Source organism: Brienomyrus brachyistius, chromosome 2 (genome assembly GCF_023856365.1).
Source record: "Brienomyrus brachyistius isolate T26 chromosome 2, BBRACH_0.4, whole genome shotgun sequence".
Taxonomy (NCBI): Eukaryota; Metazoa; Chordata; class Actinopteri; order Osteoglossiformes; family Mormyridae; genus Brienomyrus; species Brienomyrus brachyistius.
The window spans coordinates 17,203,483-17,230,539 of NC_064534.1; the positions used below are offsets into that span (position 1 = coordinate 17,203,483).

A 27,057-nucleotide genomic window follows, 5' to 3' on the forward strand; every position below is an offset into this window, starting at 1 on the left:
CACCATATTTATGTCAAGAAAGGCAGGGCTAATTTCCTCTAGGCTTTCACTCTACAAGAAGTATGATAATGATGAGTCACCGAACACAAACTGCATCCATTTTCAGCTAAATGGGGGTAAAGAACATTAATGGTCCGTGGTCAGCAGTGTGTCTGTCTGTGAAGAGATTATCAACCTCGAGAGGTTCCTTACCTCAGGAGTGACATTCACATCTCTGGTGACTCTTTCTATGAAGTCAGTAAATGGATTGTGAGAGCATGGGGGGTTATGAGGTCACTGGAAAGGGGTGTGTGATGCTCCTGATATTTTTGCAAGAGGAAGAAGGTCCAAGTCTTTAGAGTCCTGGCGCTCCGTCTTGCCTTATAGCTGTGAGAAATGGACGCCATCCAGTGAGCCGAGACAAAGGCTGGACTCCTTCGGTACTGTGTCTCTTTGAAGAATCGTTGGGTGCCGCTGGTTTGACTTTGTGATGAACAAACAGTTGCTCAGGGAGTCTTGAATGAGGCACATCACCTGCATTGTGAGGGAGCATCAATTACAGCACTATGGCTATGTGGTGCGTTTCCCGAAGGATGATCTGGCTCGCAGGATCCTCATTGCTGGGGACCCGAGTGGCCGGATCAGACTAACGGGACGCTAGCTGGGGGAACAACAACTGGGATCCTGATGCGTTTCCTCGTGTGATTGGCGCTGCAATGTGCTGTATCAGTGCATACTACCCAAAGCGACCTGACCTTATAACAAAGGATCATTTCAACTAACTGTGTTACTACTGAATTATAGCATATAAACAAAGACCAGTACAGACACATAAAAATAAAATGCCTACTATGTTCAGCCATATCCTAACCAAATCTTTTATTTACACTTTGTTTTATCACACACAGCCAACGAAGGTAATCACATTCAGTCAAAAATAAAGGACGATATACCATGAAGCTTGTACAGTTATGCAGAAAGACTGCATTTTGTAAAAAAACAATTTACACATTTCAATGTTGGTCTTTAAACACTGATTTAAAGCATGGTACCTCATGTTTTAAAATATGAGAAGGAAACACTAAGCTGTGACCAGTTATATATAGATTTTCGTGCTCCTTTAAAGAACCTGTTTTGTATTAAACTGCTCTATATACATAACTATAAAAGGTCAACACGGGCATATGGGAATCAGGGTGGACAGAAAAGTTCACTGAGCCTGGAGGCATGTCCTCTATCACAGGGGCGTGCTGGGAGCGGAGGTGGGGGTAGGCACTGTGACAGGGTGGAGACCCAAGTCCAGTGTGGGAGCTTCGGCAGGCTGTGGAGGGCTCTTCTTCTGAGCCTCCAGCTTCTCCACCAGCTGGGTGTAGAGCTCTTTAACAGGGTCACTGCTCTGTGGACACAAACAGCACGCTAGTTATCAATCATCACTGGCCACAATTCAATGGGCAGGCTTGACAGATGATGTCACCTTGGAAAGGTGCCTAAGGACATACAGCTGACCGTTCCCTATCACGGGAGACAGGGGCGCAGGCCACCCGCCATCTGGAAAAACCAGCTAAAACTTTTTGCTCCCCTTGGCGAGTGGAGCGAATGTTAGCAAAAACAGAAGTACCTTATTATTAAAATATCTTTATTAAAAAAAATTACCACAAAAGGTACACTATATGGACATAAGTACTAGGAATGGAGTCAAAGTAAATGTTTAAAGCTATTTATCTGGGTAGTAAGTGTATATTCAGAACAAAAAAAACTATTTAACATGAGAACATATGCAAATTAAGGACAACAATAAATAAAACTAATAATAAAAAGTAACAGGCCGAAAAGTTGAGTCTAGTTGGATGGCTTCAGTTCCCAAACCTCTCCTCAGGGGCACCTCAGCCATTCCATGTATTTGTAAATTTCACCACCAGCTCATTTACTTGGTTAAACTGGTTTAAAAAGCCTGTGGGGTGTTGATTAGCCACACAAGTTGTGCTAGTGGTCTTGTCAAAAAATGCCATGTTGGACGGTTGCTGCAAACACTTGGGTTACTTTAAGAGAGATGGAAATGTTAACACTCTGACACGTAATATCAGTCTTACACCAACATGAAGGATCATTTAGATATTTTCTTTAACTGCCTAAGATTTTTGCACAGCATTGTTCATTGTTTTTTAATACAAAAATGTTATATTTCTAGATTATGAGCATAGTAATTCAGGAGCAATTTATATATTCTATAAATTTTTTAGAGAAACAAAATTGTCTATATGCGAGACATTTTGATATTAGCTAACTAAAATAATTCAGCTACAAAATTAGTTTAAAAAAAGTCACAAACTGCTAAGTGACGTCACTGTCAGATGGGCACAGGCTGACCTGTTTAGGAGGCTCAAGGGTCTTCACCAGGGCCTCCAGGCGGGGTGGCAGCAACTTGTGGTGCAGGTGTAGCAACAAGCGAAGTGTGTGCCGATGTACATTCTCCTTACTGGAACAGGATGAAAGAGCAAAAGGGAAACCGCCGTTTAAGCAAATCGTGACAGGTTTAAAGATCCACCTCCCTTCGCTATAATGGCTTAAGGAAAAAATGTGTCATACCTTGAGAAAGAAGTGAGGAGGAAATTGTCGAAGACGGCAGAGCAGAACTCCTCCGTGCCAAAGTCGTCAGACAGCAGGGTAAGGTGTCCCGTCAGCAGGTGTAGGAAGATGTCCCCGAAAGCCGTGTCATTATAGGTTTCAACTGCAAGGGAACATTGACGACCACATGCTTCAGACAGCTGCCCTGGTAGGTCATGCTAGCTTCTACCCCTGGGTTAGGGACGGGCATCCAACAACACCAGAACCAAGATGGATGTCAGCAGTGAAATATTCCAGGACTAACACTTATTTTACAACTTCACACAATTTTTGGAAAATCAGGCCTTCAAGCAGAAAATAGTGTACAGACTTTAACACAAATTAATCTCAACAGACATTTTTACAGATCTAAGGGCTGAACACACTCGTGCCGTGACACTGGCATATACTCACCCAGTGCAGGCAGCAACCTCTGCAGAGCGTTTTTATTTCTCTGCTTGGCAATGTGAAGAACATAGTACAGGCCCATCTCACAAGCAACTCTGTTTTCCTGAAGATATCTAAAGTGCATTAGGAAAAAAACAAGTCTATAAACACACATCTGACTACTGCTTTCAAATACAGCTTCAAGATTATACATCAAAGAAGCCGCAACCACGATTTGCCGAATGGGCTAGCTTTCAAGCGGATGCTGCCAGACCCGCATCTCTCCTACGTGCGGTTACCTGTTGAAGGCGTCCGGCAGACTGCTGGGATAGACCAGGGACGTCTTTTCCTCACTGGGTAGCTTCTGCTCTACAGTGTAAGTGTAGTCGTCAACCACCACCGACAACATAGCAGGTAAGAAGCGCGTCACCACTTCCAGGTCCTAAAAGGAGAGGTGAAAAATGGTTAAAAAAAAAAAAAAACAGCAGATGGATGTTTCAGTAATATAACAAGCTCATAGTGCAAACTGCCAGACGGGATTATAGAGACGGCCGTGTTGTTCACGTACCAGGCGAGGTTCTTTGAACACCTGGCTGTCAATCATGTCCCAAGCTCCTTGGCCAAGTGACAGCATCCTCAGAAGCAGAAGCAGGTCTGGACTGTCCTGTTGTCACGCACACACACCGAATTAATCAGAAACCTCAACACATCGCACCAGTGCCGAGACTGACCCTTCCTCTATTCCCTCACCCTGGGTAAAGCATCCTGGCCCAGCAGCTCCTGCAGATTTCTGACGAGGCTCAGCACCAGGGTGTTACTGGCAAACGGGTCACACAGGATCATAGAAAGGTCCCTGGAAGAACAAAGGGGAACCTGTCAGTTAATTCTTTCATCTTCTTAGACCACAGCCTTTAAGAAGAGTGCTGAAGATAAAAATGCAAGTAAATGTTACTGATATTCTAGCTTAACCTAGTCATATGATACCATCTAGCTTTGCTCTGTTATTTTATAGTGATGTTCATGCTGTTTGACTGGCACACATGCTGGCCCCCCTCCTCCTCCAGTGTCCCCCCCCCACCTTGTACCCTGCTCCACTCACCCCAGCACTTGCTCCTGACCCTTTTTGACTCCATCCAGGAAACCCTGCAGTTCCCTGGCTCGCTTGGCATCCACAAACTTCTCCCGGATGCAGGCATCCAAGCACCAGGTGAACTAGCAATAAGGAGAAGTAGAGTCAGGGTTCCATTCATTAAAGCACAAAGGTAAGAGACAACAACCACAGATCACTCCAACAAGTCAACTTCATGGCAGCAATCTGCAGCTTTCATTCGGCTCAATGATTCCCTTGAAACTTGTTGACTTTAGTACTTGAGTGCAACAATTTCAGTACATTTTTCTACGGTTCTTTGTGGTAACTTTCTGGTAAAACACATTATTAGAAATAGAATATTGTTAGCTAAACCAGGCATCTCGTGCTTCCCGGTTTACCCTGACCGCACTGAGCCTGAGGAGGAGTCACACCTACCTTGTGGCACGGGTCAACAGAGCAGATCTCGCTGATGTCCAGGTCGTGGAGGGACATGAGCAGCTCAGCGCGCAGCGTGCAGTAGTGGACGTTGCGCGTGCGCAGGAAGAGAGTGCGCAGGAACTGCAGGACCATGTCGTAGAGCTTCACATTCTTCCCAATCATCTGTGTAAGCTTCTGCACCACCTGCGGGGAAGTCGGGAGCCAGAACGAACGTGAGGGACAGCTAACGTACCAGCTCACGTTAGTCACGTAATATACTTTCATCAGTGTACATTACAGTATCATTTTAATTTCCGCAACATATAAATAGCTGAAAATGAAGACCAGGAATGGAAAAAAAAGACAATCTGTTGGCCCACAATCTGCCCTTCTTGCTCTCACAAGACTATTAAATCACTCTCCAATGAAACACCATACTGAAGATCAAAAATATAAAGACATGTTGGCCAGACACGGAACCGAAGCACATTATAAGTTGAAGGCTGACCTCTCCCTGTCGGCGTGTCTTGGGCGAGGGGCTGAAGAAGTTGTGAAGCACAGAGAGGTCGCTGCTGAACAGGGCCGCCTCCTTCTCCACAATGTACTGCTTGAGCAGTGGAGACACCTCATCGCCGAACAGGGCTTGGTTGTCCTGCCAGATCTGCCGCTTCACCTCCACGGCGCACACCTTGTACAGCTCCTTATCTGCCATTACCTGCTTCAGCTTCTTCTCTGGTACCTGAGGAGCAGCCAAAGGAAGAAATTGGCCACAGCAGGAGGTACCATTGACTACGACTACTTGACATGATTCACTAAAAATTCCACTTTATATACAGAGGTGGAAATGTCAGGTCCAGAATGTACAAATCCAGAGCAAGGTTTTGTTTCAACCAACCAGTTGAGTCCTCTGTAACTGAGTCTTTATACTCAGCTGGTTGGTTGAAACAAAACCTTGGTCTGGATTTGTACATTCTGGATCTAACATTTCCACCTCTGTTTAAATAGATTGAGAAAGAGCACTTGCCTTGGGCAGGTGTTTCATCACCTGCATAACCACTGGCTGGATGGACGGCATCTTGACCAAAGGAAAGCTTTTCTCCAGCAGCTCCTCCAGCTTCACATATCTGAGTAACAAATAAGAAAACCAGTGAACAACCCCAGGCTGTCAGAGCAAAGGCATTTCAGCATTGTTATAAAAATGGACAGCTCACCGGTCCTCCTCCTTCCCTTCCGCGATAGTGGCAACACGCTCCATCAGCTTCTCCCGAAGCTCATCAAAGACAGACTGGTGAAACTCCAGTCGGGGCGTGCCGTGGAGGTCCAGGAAGGGGAGTGCCGACTGAAGTGTGGGTAGTAAGATGCCATTCTCTGTCTGGATGTAACACAGCACAGATTACAATATTATCCATTATTAATTTACTGTTTTTCCTGCTGTTGTAAAATTTCTGATGACCAAGGTAGGACTGAACGATATCGGGGGGGGGAAATATTGCAATATTTAAATTTTTGCTATAAATATTCCTATATTTATAAAACAAATAAGGGGTTGAAAATTTACCCAAGAACTATAGCCAAATACAACGTCATTAAGTTTGCATTTCACATTCTGGTTAACTGACTGAACATACAATCTTTCTTATTGCGATTTTCACCAACAACGAATTTCCCAAAACATTTTTAACGACGACCGACATCATATAGTATCGTCTCCATTAAGTTCTTTAGTGACAAGGGGTGGGTTTCCCGAAGCCTTCATAACGCTATAATATTGAACTGATGAATGTCGTAGCGTTATGAAGGCTTCGGGAAACCCACCCCAGTTCTGGTTCGCTTTTCCCCAATTCATATATTTTTAGTTCCTCACAAACGCGCCGCACCGTCTATGGGTGAATGCAATAGCAAGCAGAGAACGATCATGATTGTGTTTGAGAGCGCATGCGCAGCTCATGTAAAACAGCGGCGGCAAACTATACACTGATTTTTAAAATGTAATCTTGAAAACGAACAGTCACTGAATCTGCAAAGCATAGCACCGTTTGCCACGTGTGACGAAGGAGAAATGTTTTAGCATAATAAACTTGTCAGAGTTGCAGACTGATGGACAGCATGCATATTTACACCTACATTCCCACGGCATTCTGACACTTTTCAACAGAAAATGTCCAATTTCAGAGAGATGGTTAGAAATGCACTTTACTTCTTTACAAAACAACCAATCCCTTTTGTAAGTTTCGCAGACTATATATGTCAGCATAAAATGTAGTGTTACAAATTGGCGGTAAAATTACTTAACATGTTTCGAAACGACGACCTACAGGTAGCTATAGGGGAATAAAATTTTTAAACAGCATCTAAAGACAAGGGCTTGGCAAACAAGTTCACAGCCTAATCCGAATATTTTAGCTAGCTAAAGTTACATTTCAGCGTGCTCTGCTTAACTAGCACACTACACCACAATGAAACGTTCGTAACATGTCACAATATTTTCCTAGGCATGCGATACAAATGCCCTCTCGGCCCCCAGCATTGTTCGCAATGTTAACAGCAGACTAATCAAAACAAATCTGATTAGTTACAGACCAAAGGCAGTTCATTTTTCTGTCTTAGCTAAACACCTGAAATTGGTCGATTGCTTTCAGAGGCTCTGTGCAGTTGGTGAGAGTTTCTTTTAGATCTTCGCCGTTGGAAATTCCAAGTTCTGGTAATCCCGCAAACATTTTACTCGTTTTTTTTTTACACACACAATTTAATTCTCCAATTATCCCGCTTCCAAATGCACAGGGAAAGGGGAGAACTATCTATGCGACACACTTCCTGCGTGTGCGTCTGCATAAACAGTCCCCTCACACTGGAATACGAGGCTGACGACATTGCATCCTCTGCCCAAGTAGGCATATCCGCACAATATTCAACATAATCTTCTGTTCTTAACCGACAGAGAAAATACAGTGGTGGAAAAAAGTACTCAGTTTTAAACTTAAAAATTCAGATACCACACCAAAATGTTTCTCAAGTAAATGTCATCCAGTAAAACAGAACTCAAGCAAAATATCTTTCTTAAAAGTAGTATTGCAATAGTATTGTACTGCATGGCGCTACAGCTAAAGTCTCTAGCCATGAGCTGACGGTGATGTGTGAGAAGCAGAAAGAGGTGTGAACACCCAGCTGTCTTTTTAAATCCATTAATAAAATAGCATTCTTTTCATCCACACCATGTCTAACCCGTCTGTTTCACCAGTTTCATCTCAGTGCTGCCACTGGGACGCCTAAGTCTGCTGTGCACTACAGTGCTTTTTAAAAACGAGTGACTCATGCTGGCTGTGTACAGTGTACCAGAGTAAAAACAAAATATCATTATTTGGCTCAGAAAAGTAGCAATGCAAAAGTAGCAATAATAGATACTTTTTTGAGGAAATTCTCTTTATACCTCCCCCAACTTGCTCTCTGTAGGTGAGAAATAGCTGGCTGTGAAGGGCAGCCACCCACAGCAGAGCTCAGGGAGTTGGGGGTTAAGGGTCTTGCTGAAGTACCTGCAGACGTTACAAGGCCCAGCTCAAACCAGCAACCTTTTGATCACAGGCATAGATGCTTAGCCCGCTGAGTCACTTACTGGCCCAGGTAACAATTTAAAATACTCAAGTAAAGACCAATTTGCAAAAAATCTACTTAAGTACAGTAACAAAATATGTCATTTTACACCTCTGAAATTAAATGTTAGTTACACATATGAACATCCATCCATTTTCCAAACCGCTTATCCTACTGGGTCACGGGGGGGTTCAGAGCCTGTCCCAGAAGCAATGGGCACGAGGCAGGGAACAACCCAGGATGGGGGGCCAGCCCATCACAGGGCACACTCACACACCATTCACTCACACATACGGGCAATTTAGCAACTCCAATTAGCCTCAGCATGTTTTTGGACTGTGGGGGGAAACCGGAGTACCCGGAGGAAATCCCATAACGACATGGGGAGAACATGCAAACTCCACACACATGTGACCCTGGCGAAGACTCGAACCCAGGTCCCAGAGGTGTGAGGCAACAGTGCTAACCACTGCACCACCATGCCGCCCCCTACACACATATGAACAATAAAGTGGAATTGTATGTGTCCTCAAAAACTCTATTGTATTTTATTCCAAATGAAAATAATTATACATATTTGCATACATGGTATGCATGTATTTGGTAGCTGAATTTGAATGAAAGACTTGCATGTACAGGAACAGTGCACCCTCTGTAACACACAATACAGGTCAAATCAGCTGGGCCTATCAGTGAGCTTTTTGAAAATTCTTTAGAAATTTCAGCTGAAGATTTAAAAGTGTATTTTGGTAACCATCCCAGTTTATTTCTGAAAAGTTGTCTATACCACAATGAAATAACTACTTGCTCTCTGTATTTTATTCTCTTACGTATTTTAACAAACACCCATCATATTGCTTATATAGTATTTTTGTATTTGAGCTACAAGTTCATAATTAGGCAGAACGATATTATACAGTAAGTCCTTCACATTCACGAGGGATAGGGGCAAAAGATCCTTGTGAATGTGACAATTCATGAACAATTCTTTGGATCTGCTAGCCGGAACGATGACACAAGTCGATTTATTACTAATTTATAAATAAACAGCATTGTACTGTACACTTTGCGTGTCAAATCACTTTGTCATTTCTTAGAGACTTTTTTAAAAATATACAAGCTAGCTAAATTATGATGAATATATATAATATTACAATATTAGCCTACACACTGGGAGCACTACATTTTGGAGCCATGATTCCATGGTCAGAAAGACAGCTAACACGTGAGTGAGGCTGGACGCCAAGACAAAGATGCGGCATACCCAAGCCAAGATGCATAGATACCACAGTCCATCGAAAATAACTTTTAATATTAAACACATAGCATGTGCTTAGAAAAACAAATGTTAAATAAAACTAATATTTATATATTTTACTATTTTATATAATCCAAATAATTTCCAGTATTGTTTATAGACTTTTACTTACACGTTGCACAAATATATTCCCATTTATTTTTCTTGGGCAGCCAAAGGAAGTGATGTTTAAACATCTCATTGCCTTTTTATTTAATTAAGTTGAGCTGGCGGAGAAATTTAACAAATACAAAGAATGGCTGAGGTGCCCCTGAGGAGAGGTTTGGGAACTGAAGTGGTGCTCGTCTAGCCATCCAACTAGATATCAATAACTTTTTGGAGAACAGAATTTCTTTTGTACTAGTATTTATGGTGTTACTCATATTGAATATGTTCTAATGTTAAATTGTGTTTTTTGTTCAGAGCACATGTGCACTTAATACCCAAATGCTTTTTTTTTTGACTGCCTAAGACTTCTGCACAGCACTATGTTCTAAAAACGTTTCCAATAATAGTGACAGAAAATAGTGATAGAGAAGTACAGAGCCCCACTGTTGAAAAATGTTTGACAGTGCAAAGAAAACATGATTGACCTGTATGTTATCACATAGAGCATCAAGGCTGAAGAATTAAAATAAATATAGAACAACAAATATAAAAATCACTGCAGATATGAGAATAAAGATGCAGTAAAAACAACAAAATCTTTAAACGCAATAAAACAAAACATGAATTCAAACTACTGTACATTTTCTTTTATTGGTTTAAACAGTTTGTCCCTTAATGGACTTTTGTAAACAATGTAAATCCAATGATAACATGTCAAGATGGTATTAACTCTTTACAGGATTACTCAAATAAAAAAAATGTTACCAGAAGTCAGATCTGATCCTGGCTTATGTTACTTTATCTAGGCTGTGGTTATATTGCACCCTATTAACAAACTAAACAAATAAATAACACATTTTGAAATCTGTGGGGGATAATGTCTAAAGCTGGGTAAGAAAAATGTTAACCTGACTGGGGAAACGGTCAAATTTAGAATCGACTTGCCAGCAATTTCCAGACCTCGCTACCATGTAACCCTGCTTTTCATTCTGAAAAGACTGACAAGTCATTTAATTTCAGATGTTCTCTGTGGTTGTCTCAGACAGTTGTGCCATCGCAATCAGTATCCCTCATTAGACCATGTAACTTCATAGTCTGTATATTTAGATTTCAGCTTCTCTGTAGAAACCGAGTGGTCTGCCCTTCCAAAACCCTAGAAGAGAAGGGAGAAAAACAAACGTGTAAAATTCAGTTTGAAGAAATGCAGAAACCAATAACTAACAGCAGTGCGAGTCTCCAGATTCAAAACTACAGATCTAAACGAAATCCTTACCTACACCCTAGAAAACTAAAATAAAGTAAACAAATAAAATGCCAGACATAATATAGCAGACAAATCAATCGTTCTAAAAAGATCACAATCTCTAGATCAGATCAGCCACTCTAGAGACAACCAATCCAAGTCAGCATGTTCAGTAAATCTGCTGCATAAATTTATTTATACCCTGGCGTTAAATTTTGCCTTACCATTCAAAATTATGAATCTTATTCTAAGAGGAAGCTTATTTTATCACTTTCAAATGTTTTAATCTACCCCACCCAATAATCCCCTGGCAACTCACCACAGAGTAACCATAAACGTGGATCTTCCTGGCTTGGCTGTCATGACTGATCCGACCCCCTCCTAAACATTCGCAGTCCAACTCCCCTGTCTTCTCCAGCTCAGCTGTAACGTGGTCGTATATATCAGCTAGATAGGGCGAACATTCAAACAGAGCGAAACACTATTGGGTAAAGCAAATTAAACGGTACGAACTTCATATGAACTGGCATCCGCTCCATGATGTTTCGATGGATGGATGGATTGATGGATGGATGGACGGATGGATGGAGTTTTTGCCATTATATATCGAAATGTCCCTGCGACTCTTTACTGGATAAGCGGTTAGGAGATGGACGTTTGTCCATAGATTAAAACCACTTACACCATGATTTGTATGCACAGCACACGCATTCGCGCCCTAAAAGAGAGCATATTTCCGAACTACTGCAGAGGGTTGCTAACTCTTACGCATATGGCGTGACACTCATGTTTGCAGAATCTCACGATCACGCAAGAAATCTTACGGTAAGTCTATATCATTGCATTATAAACCTAAAATTAGCCAAATCAAAAGCGTTGGGATAGTTTGCAAACTCTACAGAATATTTACAAGGTAAATACATAGTAAACTGTTACATACAAGTAAATGCATGTACAAACTTGTCTGGAAATGAAAATTTCACGCCAGCCAGCTGACCAAAGCTGGCAAAACTGCACTGCCTTCTGTTAAACAGACGGAATTCACTTCCTAACCATCGTTAACATGCTGTTTGTAAAACAAATTCTAGCTGAGTAGTAACTTCAAGTTTAATGAACTTCACAGTTGGCTGACGGCATGCGATTTAGTCAAATTTGTGCATGAACACAAACGCTCACTAAATGTATTTAGTCTGCTAATATTACCATTGGTCCAAATTCTGAACAGCTGGAAAATCTCAAGCAATACGCCAGAGCTCATACAGTCAGAGAGCATGTGTACACATAAACTATTACCCCGCAACTTACCGTGATATTCTGCCCAAGAATAACCTCGGACTATATCTACACTTGAGTCGTTGTTCTCCTCAGTACTACGGACTCGAATAAGTACGTATTTAAATACGCCACTGGGGTCGATATCAACCACAGGGACAGCTGCAAGTTGTGCAGCAGCCATCGTGGTCCCAACAATTCTCGCTCTCTCTACTTTGTCAATAGCAATTTTGATGCTATGAAGGATGTATCGCCACCTAGTAGACTGGAGGGCGACCGCATCGTCTGAGGCACATGCTATGTCTGAATTAACGGAACGTATCAGATTACATTGTAGTGCAGAGCATGATTTAAATCACATTACTGAATCCATTATTGGAGGACTCTTCAATATAATTATAGTGTAAACTGTGCTTTAATATATGCGCTTATACTTACTATTGATTATGACAATATTTAATTTGAAAGTACTGCGTATAGGAACACACTATTCAGTTTGTAATAACCTGGGTCACGACAGAACTAACGGATGAGAAACGTAAGTACAGTACTTTAGTAGTAAAGTGGTTAATTGTCTATATGTCTCACTCCTGATGTCTCGTTACCACCCAGTTCAGTTTTCGTATTTAAGTTCCTGCCTGAGTTCAGTTCCGAGTGGGTCATTGTTCGATGTCAGTTAAGTTAGTTATTTGTAGACCCCCTGTTCCTGCACTCACCATGCCTTGGCCCTATGCCAAACCCGCACGCATCCCTGACTTTTAGGTTTGTCATGCTTGTGTCCTGTTCTCTTCTAGTGCTGATTGTATTTCTATTCCTTGTTATTATCTTAGTGCCCTTTTCCTAGTTTGTGGTTTGTGTTTTCTAGGGTCAGTGCGTGTTAATTGTTCCATTGGTTGCTTGTTGTCCTGTACCCTCTGTTATGAGTCGAATGTCTGCCGTTGCACACCTTGCCTATTCTATTTAAATGCCTACCCCTTCTCAGTTTTTAACTTCCTATTCTCTGCATTCTTGTGAGTTGCGTGACTTGATTAATCGGGCCATTCCCAGCATTGCCATCTGTTGCTCGCACAGCGCTGACCCCCATGCGCCTATGCTTTTACACAGTGAAGCATCGTGCTGTCGCCAACACTATAACACGACTGTATAATTAAAACCATACAACTTTGTTTTGAATACATCATTTATTTAAAAAAGAGTATTATTTAAAAGGAGCGTACAATCGACACAATATAAGTATGGCATTTTTCTTGTGCATAATTAGTACAATTTAGTAATCGATTAAAAACAAAGCTAGAGCACAAAATACATAAAATGAGCTAAACATTACTTTTTAGATCTGTACCTGCACTTCATTAGCGTGACCGGATAAAATATACACCCAGAATGTACATTCCACAGTTTCCTATTGAACAGACACTCGTACCTACAGACAAGCATCACTGGTATGACCTTTTGTAATTACATATAATTGAAATGTATAAAAGGCGTGTTGGTAGTTTTACCATTAAGTCTAGGTTAACAGGCCACAGTATGTCAAATGCTGAGTTAAATGTGAATTTAATAATATGACATTAGTAATACTGCATGGATGCCCTTGTAAGTAACTAATGCAGTGAATATGATTCTGAAAATTAAAACTAAAATACATTATGAAGCTTCTAGAAATATTTCCAAATGACTCTTACTAACAACTATACTGATTTTGCTAATTCATATCATATACAAAAACATAAAAAAGATCTACAGTTTTCCGAGGTAAGTGTAAGCTGTTTGCATTTACTATGCCGGTTGTGAGGTCCTGACCCTATATGAACAGTACTCAGCTGTTGCAAATGCTAAGTAATAATGCTTAAATTATGAGTTCAGGTGTTTTTTTCTCTGGACCACGGACAGTCTTTTCGCTGTTTATTCTACACAATATGAAAATTTTATATTAAATGATCACATTGAAAAAAACAGAAGTATTTTAATTAAGACGCACATTGATACTGATATTTGCTTGTGTAGTGGGGCTGAATTTAGCTGGCTAAGCGAACAAACAAAGGTATTTTAACGGCTGTATTCACCATCTCTGTCGGCTTGTATTTTAATTTCGCCATGTGTCATATGAAAGCTACCCAGTACAGAGACATGCTGAGCCTTGGATGGGAAGTCGAGAAAATCAGAAAACGTAGGCCGTTCAGAAATAGCAGTTTGTGTAGCTGTGTGTTGGTGGGCTGTGAGAGGATACCGGAGGACAAGATAAAAACCACGGGAATCCCGGTATGAAATATATAAGTAAGTATTTGTCAAAGCTGATTTGTTCTCTCAGTCAGATAAAACACCTACAGTACAAATCAAAAGTTTGGACACACCTTCTGGAAATCAGCTGTTTTTCAACAAGATGACGACTCAAAGCACATTCTGAGGTTATCTAAGTTTTGTGAACAAGGAGAGAGATAGATTACTGCGACAGATGACCTGCCCCCCACAATCTCCCAACCTAAACCCTATATAGCTGGTTTTGGATGAGTTGGATCCAAAGAGCAAACTTGTGCCCAGAATCCATGGATAATCCTTCAGGACTATTGGGAAAGCATTTCAGGTGGCTACATGTGGAAGCTGGTTGCCAAGTGTCTACAATGGCGTTATTGAAGCAAAGGGGCTATTGCAGAGTCTAAAATTTGAGAAAATCTTGAGATGTTGAACATTTCTCTTGGCTGTTGCAATATTTCATATGTATTACTTCATTGCTGTAAAACCTTTTCACTATAGGTGAATGCCGTATCCAGAGACAAATGCACTAAAAGCAGGTGTGTCTAGACTTTTGACTGGTACTGTATGTTAATCATAGCGGACATTTTTCTTATTTTATTGAATTTGGGCCAAGCAGTGCTGCAAACATTAGTTGAGGTGCTACATATAAAACGTTGATTTCCAGGAACTCCTTCATGGTTTCAAAAACGCACCTGATGTCACCAGATTAATACCCTTTCTTTGCTGTCAAACGGAGACATCCTCCTCACCTGCGTGTCCTTCCTCCATTTTTCGGCAGAAAACTTTGAAACAGCTCTGATTTGGGGTGTTTCTCAATGTGTACTTGACCATTGTTGTATTCTCGCCCGTTTTACGTCGTTTTCCATTGTTGAAGACCAGTTCCAATACTAAGAACAGAAGTACAGAGGACAGTAAAATTTCCCAGATGTTGGCCATGCCCCGCCCCAAATATCAAGGATTCACCAGTTGCATCCTTGCCAAACAGGAACAATCCTATGATTCATTGCGCCCCAAGTTAGCAAGACCAGCTTTGCCAAGACCACAAGTATGATCTTTGCGTTCTTGGTGTTGAGAAACACCTTTGTTGTTGGCTATGTCATTTAGGAAGGTTAAGTGAAAATTCGACATTAAACAAACCATGCCAGGGCTCTCTAGGCCCAATTTGGTGATAATTATTAAGATAATGGTTCTAAGCACATACCTAGAGCTGGCTAGAGTGTATGCTGCAGATGATGGTAACTAGATGATGTCTGCGCTTCCCTTCTTACGCCGACTGACTTGCATCAGCAGGTATCCCAAAATCAGGAAGAGGAGCAGAGCAAACAGAACAAGCAGGCAAGCCCAGGCTTCTGGCCGCAGAGCCTTCCGGATTCCCAGGCTTTCCGCTGGCAGAAAGCTGCTCAGACTCAGCATGTAGCCCAGGGCCCAGCCGATGGAGGCGTCCCCCACCTACACAGCACAGGCACAAATACACAGCAACTACCCAGCGGCTCCACCCACAAAGAGACTCTTATTATTCATAACAATCATAGAACCTCACAATCCTCACATGCAATTACCTGTTGCAAAGATATTTGGGTAGGAAACATTTACAACAGTGCTGAGAGTGTCCAATCATTTCACAATTATTATGGTAGTCGTTAAACAAGGCTGATAACGCTGTCGTGATCCCCCCCACCGATTCTCTGAAATGATTGCCGTGTTTTACATTCTGATGGCATGGCTGAATCCAGCCAAGCAGACCTATACATGAACTCTGCGGCGGTACAAAGCGCCCACCTTTTTCTGGAAGGACACGCGTGGGAAGGAACGCTCGTCGAAACCATAGCCTTCCAGCATTAACACCTGGATATACACAGAGGCTGTGCAGTAATTGTGCAGCCGTTTATTCAGCCCTGGGGCCTTGGCCAGCATCTATTATGCATAGAAATAAAGACAGAGAGGTAAAGACAAATAAGGGAGGGAGAATTATATTATACTGTATACTGTACTATACTCAAGTAATCAATAACTGGCACGCAGGTACGCATTCATTGTACAAAGCAATGCACGTGGCAATTTCTTGTAACAGCGCTGATCTGCTATGGCAAGAAATTACCATGTATTTTAATTAACCTTTATACCACGAATGAAGTACAAATTAGCCATATAAAAGTTAAAATACATGGTGATTTCTTACGGGAATAGCAGCACAAATGCGCATGAAATATGTGAGGATCTGTGCTGTTATGACAGGAAATGGCCACACATATGACTTAAGATGAATTAAGATGGCGAAAGCATATCCGGTCTGCCTATCCCTGACTTAGACACCTGCTGCCCAGTGCAGACGTGCCTCATTATCATCAGGTGCCATGCAGTCGAGGTCTCCTGACAATCATACATTCCTATTGAGTCACAGTTATCTTCTTCTAGTCCAGCCTATCATTATATGTGCTGATTGAATAGGTATTACAGCCATATGCACTCCTGTGTAACTCCAATCTGGAACATGTCAGTTTCTTCATATTCCATCCTGACTGTTGCTTCTGGTCCAGTGCAGAGATTCTTCAAGAGGCAATGGGGCCTAGTATACCCATTTTCCCGATTACATTTCATAGTGTGACAAGGTCATTCCTGTCACAGTCTCTTTGAAAGGGTCAGCTAGAATTCCGCTGGTGTGCAGTGTTTAGCTTTGTGTTCGTTCTGGCTGTCTGGTTTATGTACTTCAGCTCCACTTCCTGGTTTTTGTGTCCTACTCCCTGTTCCTACTTCCATACCCTTCTCATACACCATGTACTCAAGCCGCACTTCCAATCCCAGGCCCAAATCCGTTTCCTGCAGCATATTGTCCAGTGGTCCCAGGGACCATTCAGCAGAAAACCTGGCATGGTCTGGTTCTCAATGCCCTGTTGTGTTTGTTGTGGAGGTCAATAAATATATTTTAACCAAGTGCTCTTCATCCTGGTTGTGACAGCCTCCGAAAGGAAATCTACAAAAATTCTCTGTGCTGTGAGCACCGGTAACCATTAGATGAAATGCTCAGGTCAGACTTACATCATTGAAGGTCATGTTGCAGACAGTCTGCGCCGCCCCTTTCAGAAAAGCAGGAGTACTGGCTGTGATTCCCGTGGCATGCTGCAGAAAAGAGTAGGTGTAGTAGAAGCCAGCGAATGCCTGAAATGGAGAGAGGAAGTGAGCTGTTGAGGAATATAAGTAGCTTTGAACTGACAATTAAACACGATTGTCAGGTTCTGACAAAACTTCGTAGTTCCTTTGGGTTTACACAGCCAATACACCTTGCTAACTTCAAAGACTCATAACATTGAAACCTATGTTAGCTGGAACAAATATAAGCTTTTTGAAGGATCAGAGTGGTAAGCATCCACTGATGTCTCTCACCATGTAGCTGCCTGTGACATTGGGCTGAAAGATGCCATCAAAGGAGCACTTGGAGAATCTGCATTCACTGAAGGATAAGATGTTGGATACATTGGCAAGGCAGTGTTGGTATTCACCTAGGCCTTGCACCATCACTCTTCTATAGGGATTGTAGGCTTGGGGTTTGTCCTTCACCGTACATGGGGAGTCAAAGACGTCACCCAAATTCACAGAGGCATTGTAGTCTGCTGGATAGCAGGGATGGTAAATGAAGTCGCTGTAACCCTGAGACTAACAGAGATGACAGGAAGAGGAGAGCAGTCATGGACACATCATGAGAAAGATCCCTTGTCCAATGATATTGGGGCTTTATCACGATATGTATAAATGTTATAGCTCTTACTCATGAAAAGTGCCTCGTGTTTATATCTGAGTCTTTAGAGCTTGTACTGTACCATAGGTGGATAGTTCAAGTCTAGAAAGTAAAAACCCAGACCAAGATTTTGTTTCAACCAACCACTTGAGTATCAAGAGTTACAATCACAGAGTACCCAACTGCTTGGATTTTTACTTTCTGGACCTGGACTATCCACCTCTGATCTGTACCTTCTCTCCCCTTTGTTTCTTACTGCCACTCTTCTGACTATTTTCTTAGGTAATCAAGCAGATGTGACCTTTGCTCTTAGTATTGACCCAAGGCTATAAATGATGGCATGCTTTACACTCTGAAAATCTCAAAAACCTTGGGAGAAGCAGCCAATCACAAGGCAGTACACTTTCAAAAAAAATCCAAAACCAATAGATCCTAAGTCGTAGACGCTAACTGGTTGCCATAGTAACACTGTAGCAAGGAATTACTGGATTCTTGAAAGGTCAAAGGTGTAGATGGTGTCCAGGCACTGCGTCTGAAAGGATGCATTAATCTTCTTCGTGACCGGGGCTCCCGTACCTTGAGGAGTCGGGCGAGGACCCTGAGTAGGACCTGGTCCTGGCCGTAACACAGGAAGCTGTGAGTGTACAGAATATAGTCCTGACCATACAGGCGAAGTTTCATGTTGTTCCTCTTGTCCTCCACTGTGTCCTGTGTTGCAAACGTGATCTGGGTGGACGCACCTCCTAAATCCAAGGCGCCCACTGTACCTTTCCCTGGGTTCAGCCAGCGACCAATAAAGCCATACTGGAGAGGAAGAACAGTGCAATGAGGAACATGAACACGGACTGACTGCTCAGGATGCACCAGAAAATGCTTCCTTATATCTTGTTCCATATTCACAGGAAGCACATTTCACATTAGTTTTGCTTTTTTGTCAAGTTGCCTGAACAAGTTATGTTTCAAAAGAGCATATTGGTAAAAGCTGATGTCATGGGGTATTCGTCTGTGCAGTGATTTCTGCCGCTGTGCTAAAAAACTTCCACCAGAGGCCCTACAACTTTCACCACACTGTTTGCCAAAACGCTAGTTGAAAGTGTACCATGTCTCACTGCACTGACACTTCTCAGTGAATGTTTAACTATTGCTGCACTTCATATCCAATCCAGCTTGCAGCGGTCATGGTCGGGGGAGGACCTGGAGCCTGTCTCAGGTAGCGTAGTGCTCAAGGCGCATGTCTGGGTATCATAGGGAAGACACATACATACCATACACTGATGTGGGGGGTGGCAAGGGCCGGCCGTGGCTCGTATTTGCATCTTGTGGCATTTTTCTCTCAGAATTACGTTTGTTTTCGAAGCGGAACTTTTCTCTAGAGCCGCAGGACACATGGGAAGCCTTCGGCGGTTATAAGCGATGTGGAGATATGGTGTTTAAGTACCTTAAATATTCCCTTACTTTCTACATGCCTTATATTCATATTCAGATTTATGTGCCCCCCCCCCAAAAAAAAAAAAAAAAAAATGCGGTCTGGTCCCACCCTGGCCACCCCAGATTGTCTGGCTCTGCCACTGATACACACCACGGACGATTTAGAGACATCGGTTCACTTAATGTCTTTGGACTGGGGGGGGGGGAGGAATCGTACCCAGATGGAACCTGCGTATGTTGCAAGGAAAACAAATGTGCCACTGCATTTTACCGTCTACCCTATTCGTTGTGACACTCTTTTTCTGATTTATCTGTTATGCTGTCAGGTCGTGATAGGCGGGAAAGTCCGGACCTGCAGGGTGTGTTAAGGATTTGATGGGCGTTTATTCCTAAGCCAGGGCATTTATCTCCTCCAGTCAGTCTCCATTTCATCCCTTTCTTGCATATCACCACATATTGTCTGTTCTTCATTTCATATCAGTGATTCAACTATACAGGGAGTGGCCCCAGGTCCAGTGATGGCGGTCATCATTCACGCACATAACAGCACAACAAAGGTGCCAGGTGAAATACAGAGAGGGAAAAGTACCAATTGTGCTCGCTGCACCCCGTGGGAGTCACATGAGTGCCGCCCCAAGTCCCACCTGCTTTGCTCGAAGACCGGCTGAGGTACCTTTGCAAAATTTTCTAGCAAATAGTTGACTGTGACCCAACCATATGCCCCCTCTTCCTGGCCAGTCAAAATGGACGCTCCCTGGAAGTTGAAAGGGTATGACTTGATTTTGCTCTTCACCTCCAGCAGGATTTTCTCTGACTCCATTGGACTGGACATGCTTAAATAAACAATCAGGTTAATATTATTATAAATATGAAGGAATCTCTCATGTTTAAGGAAAGTACAATAAAAGTGCTACACCGCACAATTAGGATGCTTGCTTGGAAGCTTTTGACTGTTAAAATAACCGTCAAGAGACGATCGGGCCTAGCCCCCTACCCAACCCCCTTCAGGCTTGTTTTTATAACTGCACTGTGACTCACTTGAGTAGCCTCATGCCCGCTGTAGCGCCCAGGTACACAGGGGAGAGCCGGTGTCGGGATTGTGGAATATCCCGCACTGCCTGGTTCAGACACACCTCCAAACTGCCCCCCGCACCTCCAGGTTCCCCCGCATAGCTAGAGATCCCTCCCCCTGTCAGGGAACACATCAGGGAGGTAGTCGGCATGGTTACCGCCAGAATGTCCGGCCGCGCAGCAGAGCCCTACAAAATTAAAGGGGGCAACCTAGAAACACAATGCTGAAGCAAATAAATAAGTAGCAGAGCGAATAGGAAACAGTCCAGGGGTTATGAAGTGTGCAGGCTGACCGCAGAAAAGGGGAACATAACATGTATTTCAGGTTGTGATGTTGAAATGTGCTTCTGCTGGGGAAGCAGCAGCCTCTAAGGAAAAGGGGACACGGCATCAGCAAATCAGTTTCCCCAAAAAGCTCAGCTCAGTCATCCGTCATCTTATCTGGTAAAGGACTAGTGGTCGGGGAGAGATTTATGGGTGGATAGTGTAAGCTGAGGCTGACAGGAGAGGCTGTTCTCTCTCACCTTTAACATGGCACTCCCCGTGCTGGGTCACTATTCCCGTTCCGTTCTGCTTGTCTGCGGGCCACTTGTAGATGTACATGGCAGTGTGCGAGGAGCCGGCATCCAGGACGATCCCATACTGAATGGGAAAAGAATTCGGGAGGGTTACCAGCGTAAAGCGATTGAGGACATGGCAGTGGAACCTGTACATAAACACCGAAGGCGACAGGACAGTGACAGTCTTACAGTCAGTGCTCATCTGTGACTGTCAGCCCACAAATGAAACTCTTCGTTTGTTAGATATTCTATAGAAGGAGGTGGAAACCTGATCCATGGAGGGCCGCCGTGGGTGCGGGTTTTTTGGGATGGCCTCTCAATCAGCCAATAACAGTGGGTCCCCAGGACTGGAGTTGAGAACCACTGATTTCTTATTGGCTGATTGAGATGTCATCACAAAAACCTGGAGTGACCCTCCATGGATCGGGTTCCCCACCCCTATTCTATAGATGACATCAGATTAAACATCAGACTTTTGAAGGTGGGGGTATGTTTTACACGCATCTGTAGGATACAGTAAGCCACCAGAAAGTTCCAAAGGCTTAAACACCCCAGATTGTAGCAGCAAATTTACCTGTCAAAACTGGCTAGTCTTGGTCGTGCTGTTCCTGAGGATTCGAGTTTTTTGTCAGTTTGACCAGATAATGTGACTGCTTATGTTTTTCCAGTGTATTCAGTGATGCATTTCAGTTTGTCTAGTCATGCGGTGACAATGCGCTAGCCATGTATGTATATTTTTCCTGGGCAAATCAACCAAATATTTCTGAAAGGCATAAAACTGCTTAGTCAATTAAATTCTTTCTTTAAAAAAAGGAAATAAGTTGTACTGTACAATAAACAGCATGTGGACCTATTACTTTCAAACTAAAAACAATGTCAGTATGCGATGTTATAAACCATGTATATGCACACATTTAAGCCCCAATTACCTTAATTCAAATTTTAAATGATCTCTTGTCAATGATTGTGTTGCATTCACCAGGTTTTACGCAAATGTAGGAAAATTTAAAGAATTTTATTAATTATTTCTCTGCAAATTTTTAGCAGAATTAAATGTCTAGTATTAAATATGCAGCTTTAAAATACAGTTTTTTAGTTTTTAAAATGCAGTTTTTTAGCTACAGATTTTGCTCTGCCCAACACAGCTTGTCCGACATTTGGTATAAAAAAGTGATGTTGAAGATCCTCTTTTGTTTTGCATGGAAACGTGGCCCCTCCAAAAATATTGCAATAAAAATGTGAAGGTCAAACAATGATGGTGGTACTCTGTCTACATATAGCACAGTATTGCAACACTTGACCTCTCTGTTGGCACCTTAGAATAGCTCTGTATCCATGCTAGATAATCATGTTATTCCCTTAGAGGTAAGAAAACAGCTTAGTGTGCTGAAGTGCAGTGTGTAGCAGTGCTGTCTCTAATGAGCTGTGCTGTGTAACTAAAGGCAAAATTATAAGTGTTACTCCGACTGTAACCTGGCAACCAATACAGGTAAAATTCAAGCAGTTTTATCTGCTACAGTAAATGGCTTCTGCAAATTACACCAATATTTATGTTTCACTGTCAGCTAAAATAATGCAGTGCAGAAATCGCTATACAGTACAGAAACTGCCTTAGCCTTGAAAGATCCAGAAATTATCCGGCTCATAATGCTGCCCTTTGCCGCAATTTAAAAATAACTGTGCCGCAATTAATTAAGCATTCTTTAACTTACAATATAAAAACCATTTTTTATGCAGAAATTTAAATATGCATTATAACAAAATAACACTAATACATTACAAAGATGCCCACTTTTGAACGTATCAGAATTCAGAGTAAATCAATGGCCTATAATGACTCTATCTACCCCATATTAACAAATCATCTTTGCTGAGATGCTTAATCATTTCTGTAGCGTATCTTACTGTTCCAAATCATTTTCACACAAATGTGTGCGTACAAAAATGAGTATAACGCTGTGAACACTCTGCTATGCCAGACTTCACATGCAGGGTCTGCTGAAGCTTTCACAGCCATTACTGACTAACAGACATAAACAGTCATATCTGTCAGCCGGCTCCTTGCCTCCTGCATCAATGCTTACTGCCTTTTTCTGCTGTTACTGTCCTATTGCAAAAGTAATCCAGTTACCAAGGTAAACTATTTGTGCATAATTTTCCTTTAAATATAAAGAAACCTTTGTTTTAATTAGTAATTTTTCTTTTAATCGCCTGCCTTTTTTAGTTATTTAGTTATTAGTTGAGTTCTTTATTTAGCGATGCCCGAGAAGAGTTATGATGCAGAAAACGGTTTAACTGGTTTTAATGATTTTTTTTTGCGTTGCCTTCCAAATCCTCATATCCAATATAGAATGTGGATTCCCATGACCCTACATAGGACAAAGTGGTCCAGGAAATGAATGAATGAATGAATGGATAAATGGCATTAATGATTTTGGCCATATGACCATTTAGCTGAAATTCAGCTTCATTGATGCGACTTTACCGAACCTCAAAACTCAAACAGAGACATGGCTGTGAGATAGAATATCGAAAACCTGCTCCTCTCTGCACACCACATATAAATATCAAAATACAGAAAAAAAAGACTAAAATACATTAAACAAAACTGCAATAGCTGTTTGACAAGCGGACCGTTGAGATCAGGGCTGCCCAGGGCTGTCCTGGAGATCCCGCACCCTGCAGAGCTTAGCTGCAGCCCCAAATTAACATACCTGATGCAGATTATCAGGCCCTTCAGTAATACTTCAATCTTAGAGCCAACTGAGATGCTACTGAAGGGCCTGATTATCTGTATCAGGTGTGTTAGATCAGGGCTGCAGCCTAACTCTGCAGGGTGCAGGATCTCCAGGAGCAGGGCTGGGCAGCCCTGATCTAGATATTTCAAGTTTCATTGTTTTTTTTCTACTGAGAGCAAAATATGAGATAAAGTAAAGTAACTACCCAGTACTCATGGAATACACCCAGTACTTGCTGGATGTATCTGTGAAGAGCGATCTAAAGCAGAGATGCCACGATGCCTTCACAAGGTACATTGGTCCATGTATGTTAACATTTTCATTACTTCAGAGGAGAATAAATTTCCACTTGTATACAGCTTGATAAATTTTGCACTACATAAGACAAATGCATGAGGAATATATGAAAAAGTACTGCTGTGTGTGTTTAAAAATGTAAAAAAGCCCACCTACCACCTAAATTCCATATCAACTTATCCATCATCGGATTGTCATTGGCTTTGGATGAACTGAACTGTCAGTGCTGCCACTCTAGCTTCACACTCCCTTGTGGAATTGCAGTGCTGATGTTTCAGGGACTCCCCATGCCTGCGTTCCCACCCGCCTCTCCCTCCTACTCCTGCTGCTGTAGCCGCATCTGCTGGACCTTACATACTGCACTCACCTAACTTACGCACTGCCTCTGGTCTCCCCTACTTTGGCTAATTGCACATTTTATTTCCCCACTCCTCCTGGGCTGTGCTGCCTCTGGCATCTCCATTACCTGTGGCGTCTCTCTGGCCTGCTCGCCCTTCTGCCTGTGACATCTCTCTTGTATGCCCTGCTGCTATACCACTGTTCATCCTGCCATTAGAAGCAGCACGTGCACCTGCCTGCCATCGCCCGCCTGCCCTTTGCATTCAGACTCAAAACTTAAAATTTGAACAGTGTAAATTAGAACTTTACCATCTTCCTCATTTGACTTCCTCTATCGGCTTGCCCACTGAGGGATTTGGGTAAGGAAAATGTAAAGCGCTTTGAGACAATGTAATGTTATGGATATGCGCTATACAAATAAAACTGAATTGAATTGAACTGAACTGAACTAAACTGGCAGAGCAGGACACCCTGGACAGCCACAAACAGTCACACATACATACTGTGGGTAAATAAGACAAACCAATTCTACTATCTGTGTGTTTCTTGATTGCAGGAGATCTGCATGGCTTTGGGAAGGACACATAAACCCCACAGACACTGAGCTGTTGGCAGAAGTTCCAAATGAAACAAACGCATCAAGCACAAAACCTCAAACCGTCTTGATCTCATGGCTCTGCCTATGAGGACTTTCATGCGGCCACTTTTTAAACACATACCAGTGAACGTACATTTCACTTTGATGTTTCCTAAGGCTCAGTCAGGAACCCTTTATGCTAATACTGAGTAAGAGGTCCAACAAGGAGACACGCCAATGCACCGAATGGAGAGAATGATGGACGGAGAAGAATAGGGAGGACATGGAATATAGAAGGCATTGTTGGAAATGAAAAATGGAACAGAGATAAGAGGCACGCAGAGGGTTGTCAAGTCATATTCCAGCCATATTGAACTCCACTGATGCACGGACCGAACACAATGATTTACTAGACCATGCAAATAAATATGAAATGTTAACTCCCTAGTTAAATTACACACTTGTGTAGTGTGCATTTCCAGATGCTGTGTGATAAGATATGTTCTTCTATTTGCTGCATCTATCAAGTGACTCAAAATTTGATTGTCATCTGATTATTAACATGCATACCCTTCTGTTTTCATGTTCTTATACACTTTTGAGGGTCAAACAGAGGATTGATGTTTTCAAGGCTATTCTATTACCATGTTAACCAAAACCCTGACTCTTTTAGGAGTCCATACATCTTCTAACAGTTTATCCTGGTCAACTTCACAGAGGACCTGAAGCATAGGGCACAAGGCCAGTGGAACAACCTAGACGGGATGGCAGTTCATATACACTCACACACAGTTAAAGCATGAGTAGGTTTGAGGCACCAGTTAATCTGCCTGCATGTATTTGGACTGATGGAGAAAACCTAGGAGTACCACAGGGAAACGCGGAAAACAAAGTAAGAATATGCAAACTCCACACAAAGAGAGCAGAATTGAAATTCGACCCCCCCCACCCAACACCGTCGGTGTGCACATTATGCTTCTCCTCGGATTTACCTATTCTCTTCATATTCTAACTTTTCCAGGGCATGGTCGCGATGAGCCTGGATGCCCGGAGCCTTAACGAAGGACCAACGTGGGAGGTTGCACCCTGGACGCAATTGCAGCGTTTAATACAACTTAGTGTTCTCAAAGTGCCTTGGTCGATTATTTAAAACAATATGCATCTTCATACTTTGCAACATACTCCGGAAGTAACTAATCAAACTTAATTCAGCGTAAAATTTCGTTCTCCGCCGTAAACCTACAGAATCGTCAGTAATGACGTTGCCGACATGATTTCATGTGCTTATCATCAACAAATCGATTCAAATTCCTCTAAAGAAGTTGTTGAGTTTATGGTTATCGCGCCTATCGCTTCCCGTTTTCGCTGTGCAGCGCTAACTTTACTAATGAATTATTTAAAATGATTTTACCATATAGTCCGGAGGCTCTTTCATATCTTCCATGGGAATAACAAGCAGAAGAATTCCCAGTATACCCAGTAACAGGAGCACAATCGGGACAAGGAACTGGCACCACTGCTTGCCCATGAGGTAAACTGTGACCGGGAAGTAGCAGAATGAGGCAGCAGCTTCAAGTGCCAACAGTTGCACAGACGTTATAACAAGTGCATCCGGAGATACAGTAAGAGATGATAACTGGGCTGTACCAGCCAATTATCCGCCTGTCACCGTTTCTGCAGCAATGCAGTTCCAGGGCCCCCTACCACGAAACGCACGGTATTTTGAAAAACGTTTAATAGGTACGATGCATCGATATAAGGGGACAGCTGAAAAGAAACGAAAAGAAAGGTCCGATTTCTAGGAGTTTTAATATTATCATAAAATAAATAGATATGTGTATTAAACTAATGCATCAATTTAACATGAACATTTACGTAAAAAATAATGAAAGAAATACTAAATCTACATAAAAAATACTAAATAAATGATGGTCTCCGCAAATAGTTCCGTATTAACCCCCAGCACACATATGTTGAAATGACATTGATTCCATATCAAACAAAAAGGTTGAAACAACGTTGATCTTCAATCTTTCACTTTATATCAACATTGAATCAAGGTAATTTTAGCAC

At 42.2% G+C, this 27,057-nt stretch overlaps 3 protein-coding genes across 4 annotated transcripts; all 3 read right to left on the reverse strand.

Annotated features, from left to right (window-relative positions):
* Window positions 1–833: 833 nt before the first annotated feature.
* On the reverse strand, window positions 834–7,330 carry nelfb (negative elongation factor complex member B). The gene is made up of 13 exons (XM_049002578.1): window positions 7,093–7,330; window positions 5,689–5,849; window positions 5,502–5,601; window positions 4,986–5,216; window positions 4,496–4,681; window positions 4,070–4,182; window positions 3,721–3,823; window positions 3,539–3,634; window positions 3,270–3,412; window positions 2,998–3,104; window positions 2,566–2,707; window positions 2,347–2,455; window positions 834–1,375 (listed from the first exon to the last, which is right to left on the reverse strand). Exons 1-13 carry the CDS (start codon window positions 7,192–7,194, stop codon window positions 1,217–1,219), a joined length of 1,752 nt encoding a protein of 583 aa, XP_048858535.1. The 5' UTR covers window positions 7,195–7,330; the 3' UTR covers window positions 834–1,216.
* Window positions 7,331–10,102: 2,772 nt separating this feature from the next.
* On the reverse strand, window positions 10,103–12,210 carry phpt1 (phosphohistidine phosphatase 1). 2 transcript variants are annotated; one of them, XM_049002952.1, is made up of 3 exons: window positions 12,019–12,210; window positions 11,033–11,136; window positions 10,103–10,623 (listed from the first exon to the last, which is right to left on the reverse strand). In XM_049002952.1, exons 1-3 carry the CDS (start codon window positions 12,167–12,169, stop codon window positions 10,531–10,533), a joined length of 348 nt encoding a protein of 115 aa, XP_048858909.1. In that variant the 5' UTR covers window positions 12,170–12,210; the 3' UTR covers window positions 10,103–10,530. The 2 variants fall into 2 exon arrangements, with proteins under 2 accessions (XP_048858909.1, XP_048858908.1); XM_049002951.1 differs by having other exon boundaries at window positions 11,033–11,160; window positions 12,019–12,207.
* Window positions 12,211–13,147: 937 nt separating this feature from the next.
* On the reverse strand, window positions 13,148–26,581 carry LOC125724154 (ectonucleoside triphosphate diphosphohydrolase 2-like). Its single transcript, XM_049001110.1, has 10 exons — window positions 26,396–26,581; window positions 20,998–21,115; window positions 20,441–20,591; window positions 20,076–20,235; window positions 18,551–18,778; window positions 17,623–17,892; window positions 17,278–17,397; window positions 16,021–16,155; window positions 15,443–15,690; window positions 13,148–15,128 (listed from the first exon to the last, which is right to left on the reverse strand). The coding sequence occupies exons 1-9, from the start codon at window positions 26,510–26,512 to the stop codon at window positions 15,481–15,483; spliced, it is 1,509 nt and encodes a 502-aa protein (XP_048857067.1). The 5' UTR covers window positions 26,513–26,581; the 3' UTR covers window positions 13,148–15,128; window positions 15,443–15,480.
* Between the last annotated feature and the right edge of the window lie 476 nt (window positions 26,582–27,057).

Bases quoted from the DNA above. Each gene is read 5' to 3' on its own strand.
- nelfb (XM_049002578.1), bottom strand. From the start codon at position 7,194: ATGTTTGCGGGATTACCAGAACTTGGAATTTCCAACGGCGAAGATCTA. The intron at 5,217-5,501 runs GCAAGTGCTCTT...GCTGCTCCTCAG, and splicing joins TGATGAAACACCTGCCCAAG to GTACCAGAGAAGAAGCTGAA. The intron at 3,824-4,069 runs GTGAGTGGAGCA...TTGTTCTTCCAG, and splicing joins GGTCAGGAGCAAGTGCTGGG to GGACCTTTCTATGATCCTGT.
- phpt1 (XM_049002951.1), bottom strand. From the start codon at position 12,169: ATGGCTGCTGCACAACTTGCAGCTGTCCCTGTGGTTGATATCGACCCC. The intron at 11,161-12,018 runs GTAAGTTGCGGG...CGCCCTATCTAG, and splicing joins TTCTTGGGCAGAATATCACG to CTGATATATACGACCACGTT. The intron at 10,624-11,032 runs GTGAGTTGCCAG...CTTCTCTTCTAG, and splicing joins ACGTTTATGGTTACTCTGTG to GGTTTTGGAAGGGCAGACCA.
- LOC125724154 (XM_049001110.1), bottom strand. From the start codon at position 26,512: ATGGGCAAGCAGTGGTGCCAGTTCCTTGTCCCGATTGTGCTCCTGTTA. The intron at 17,893-18,550 runs GTACGGGAGCCC...CATCTCTGTTAG, and splicing joins TCCTCGCCCGACTCCTCAAG to TCTCAGGGTTACAGCGACTT. The intron at 16,156-17,277 runs GTAAGTCTGACC...TATGCATAATAG, and splicing joins GCAACATGACCTTCAATGAT to ATGCTGGCCAAGGCCCCAGG.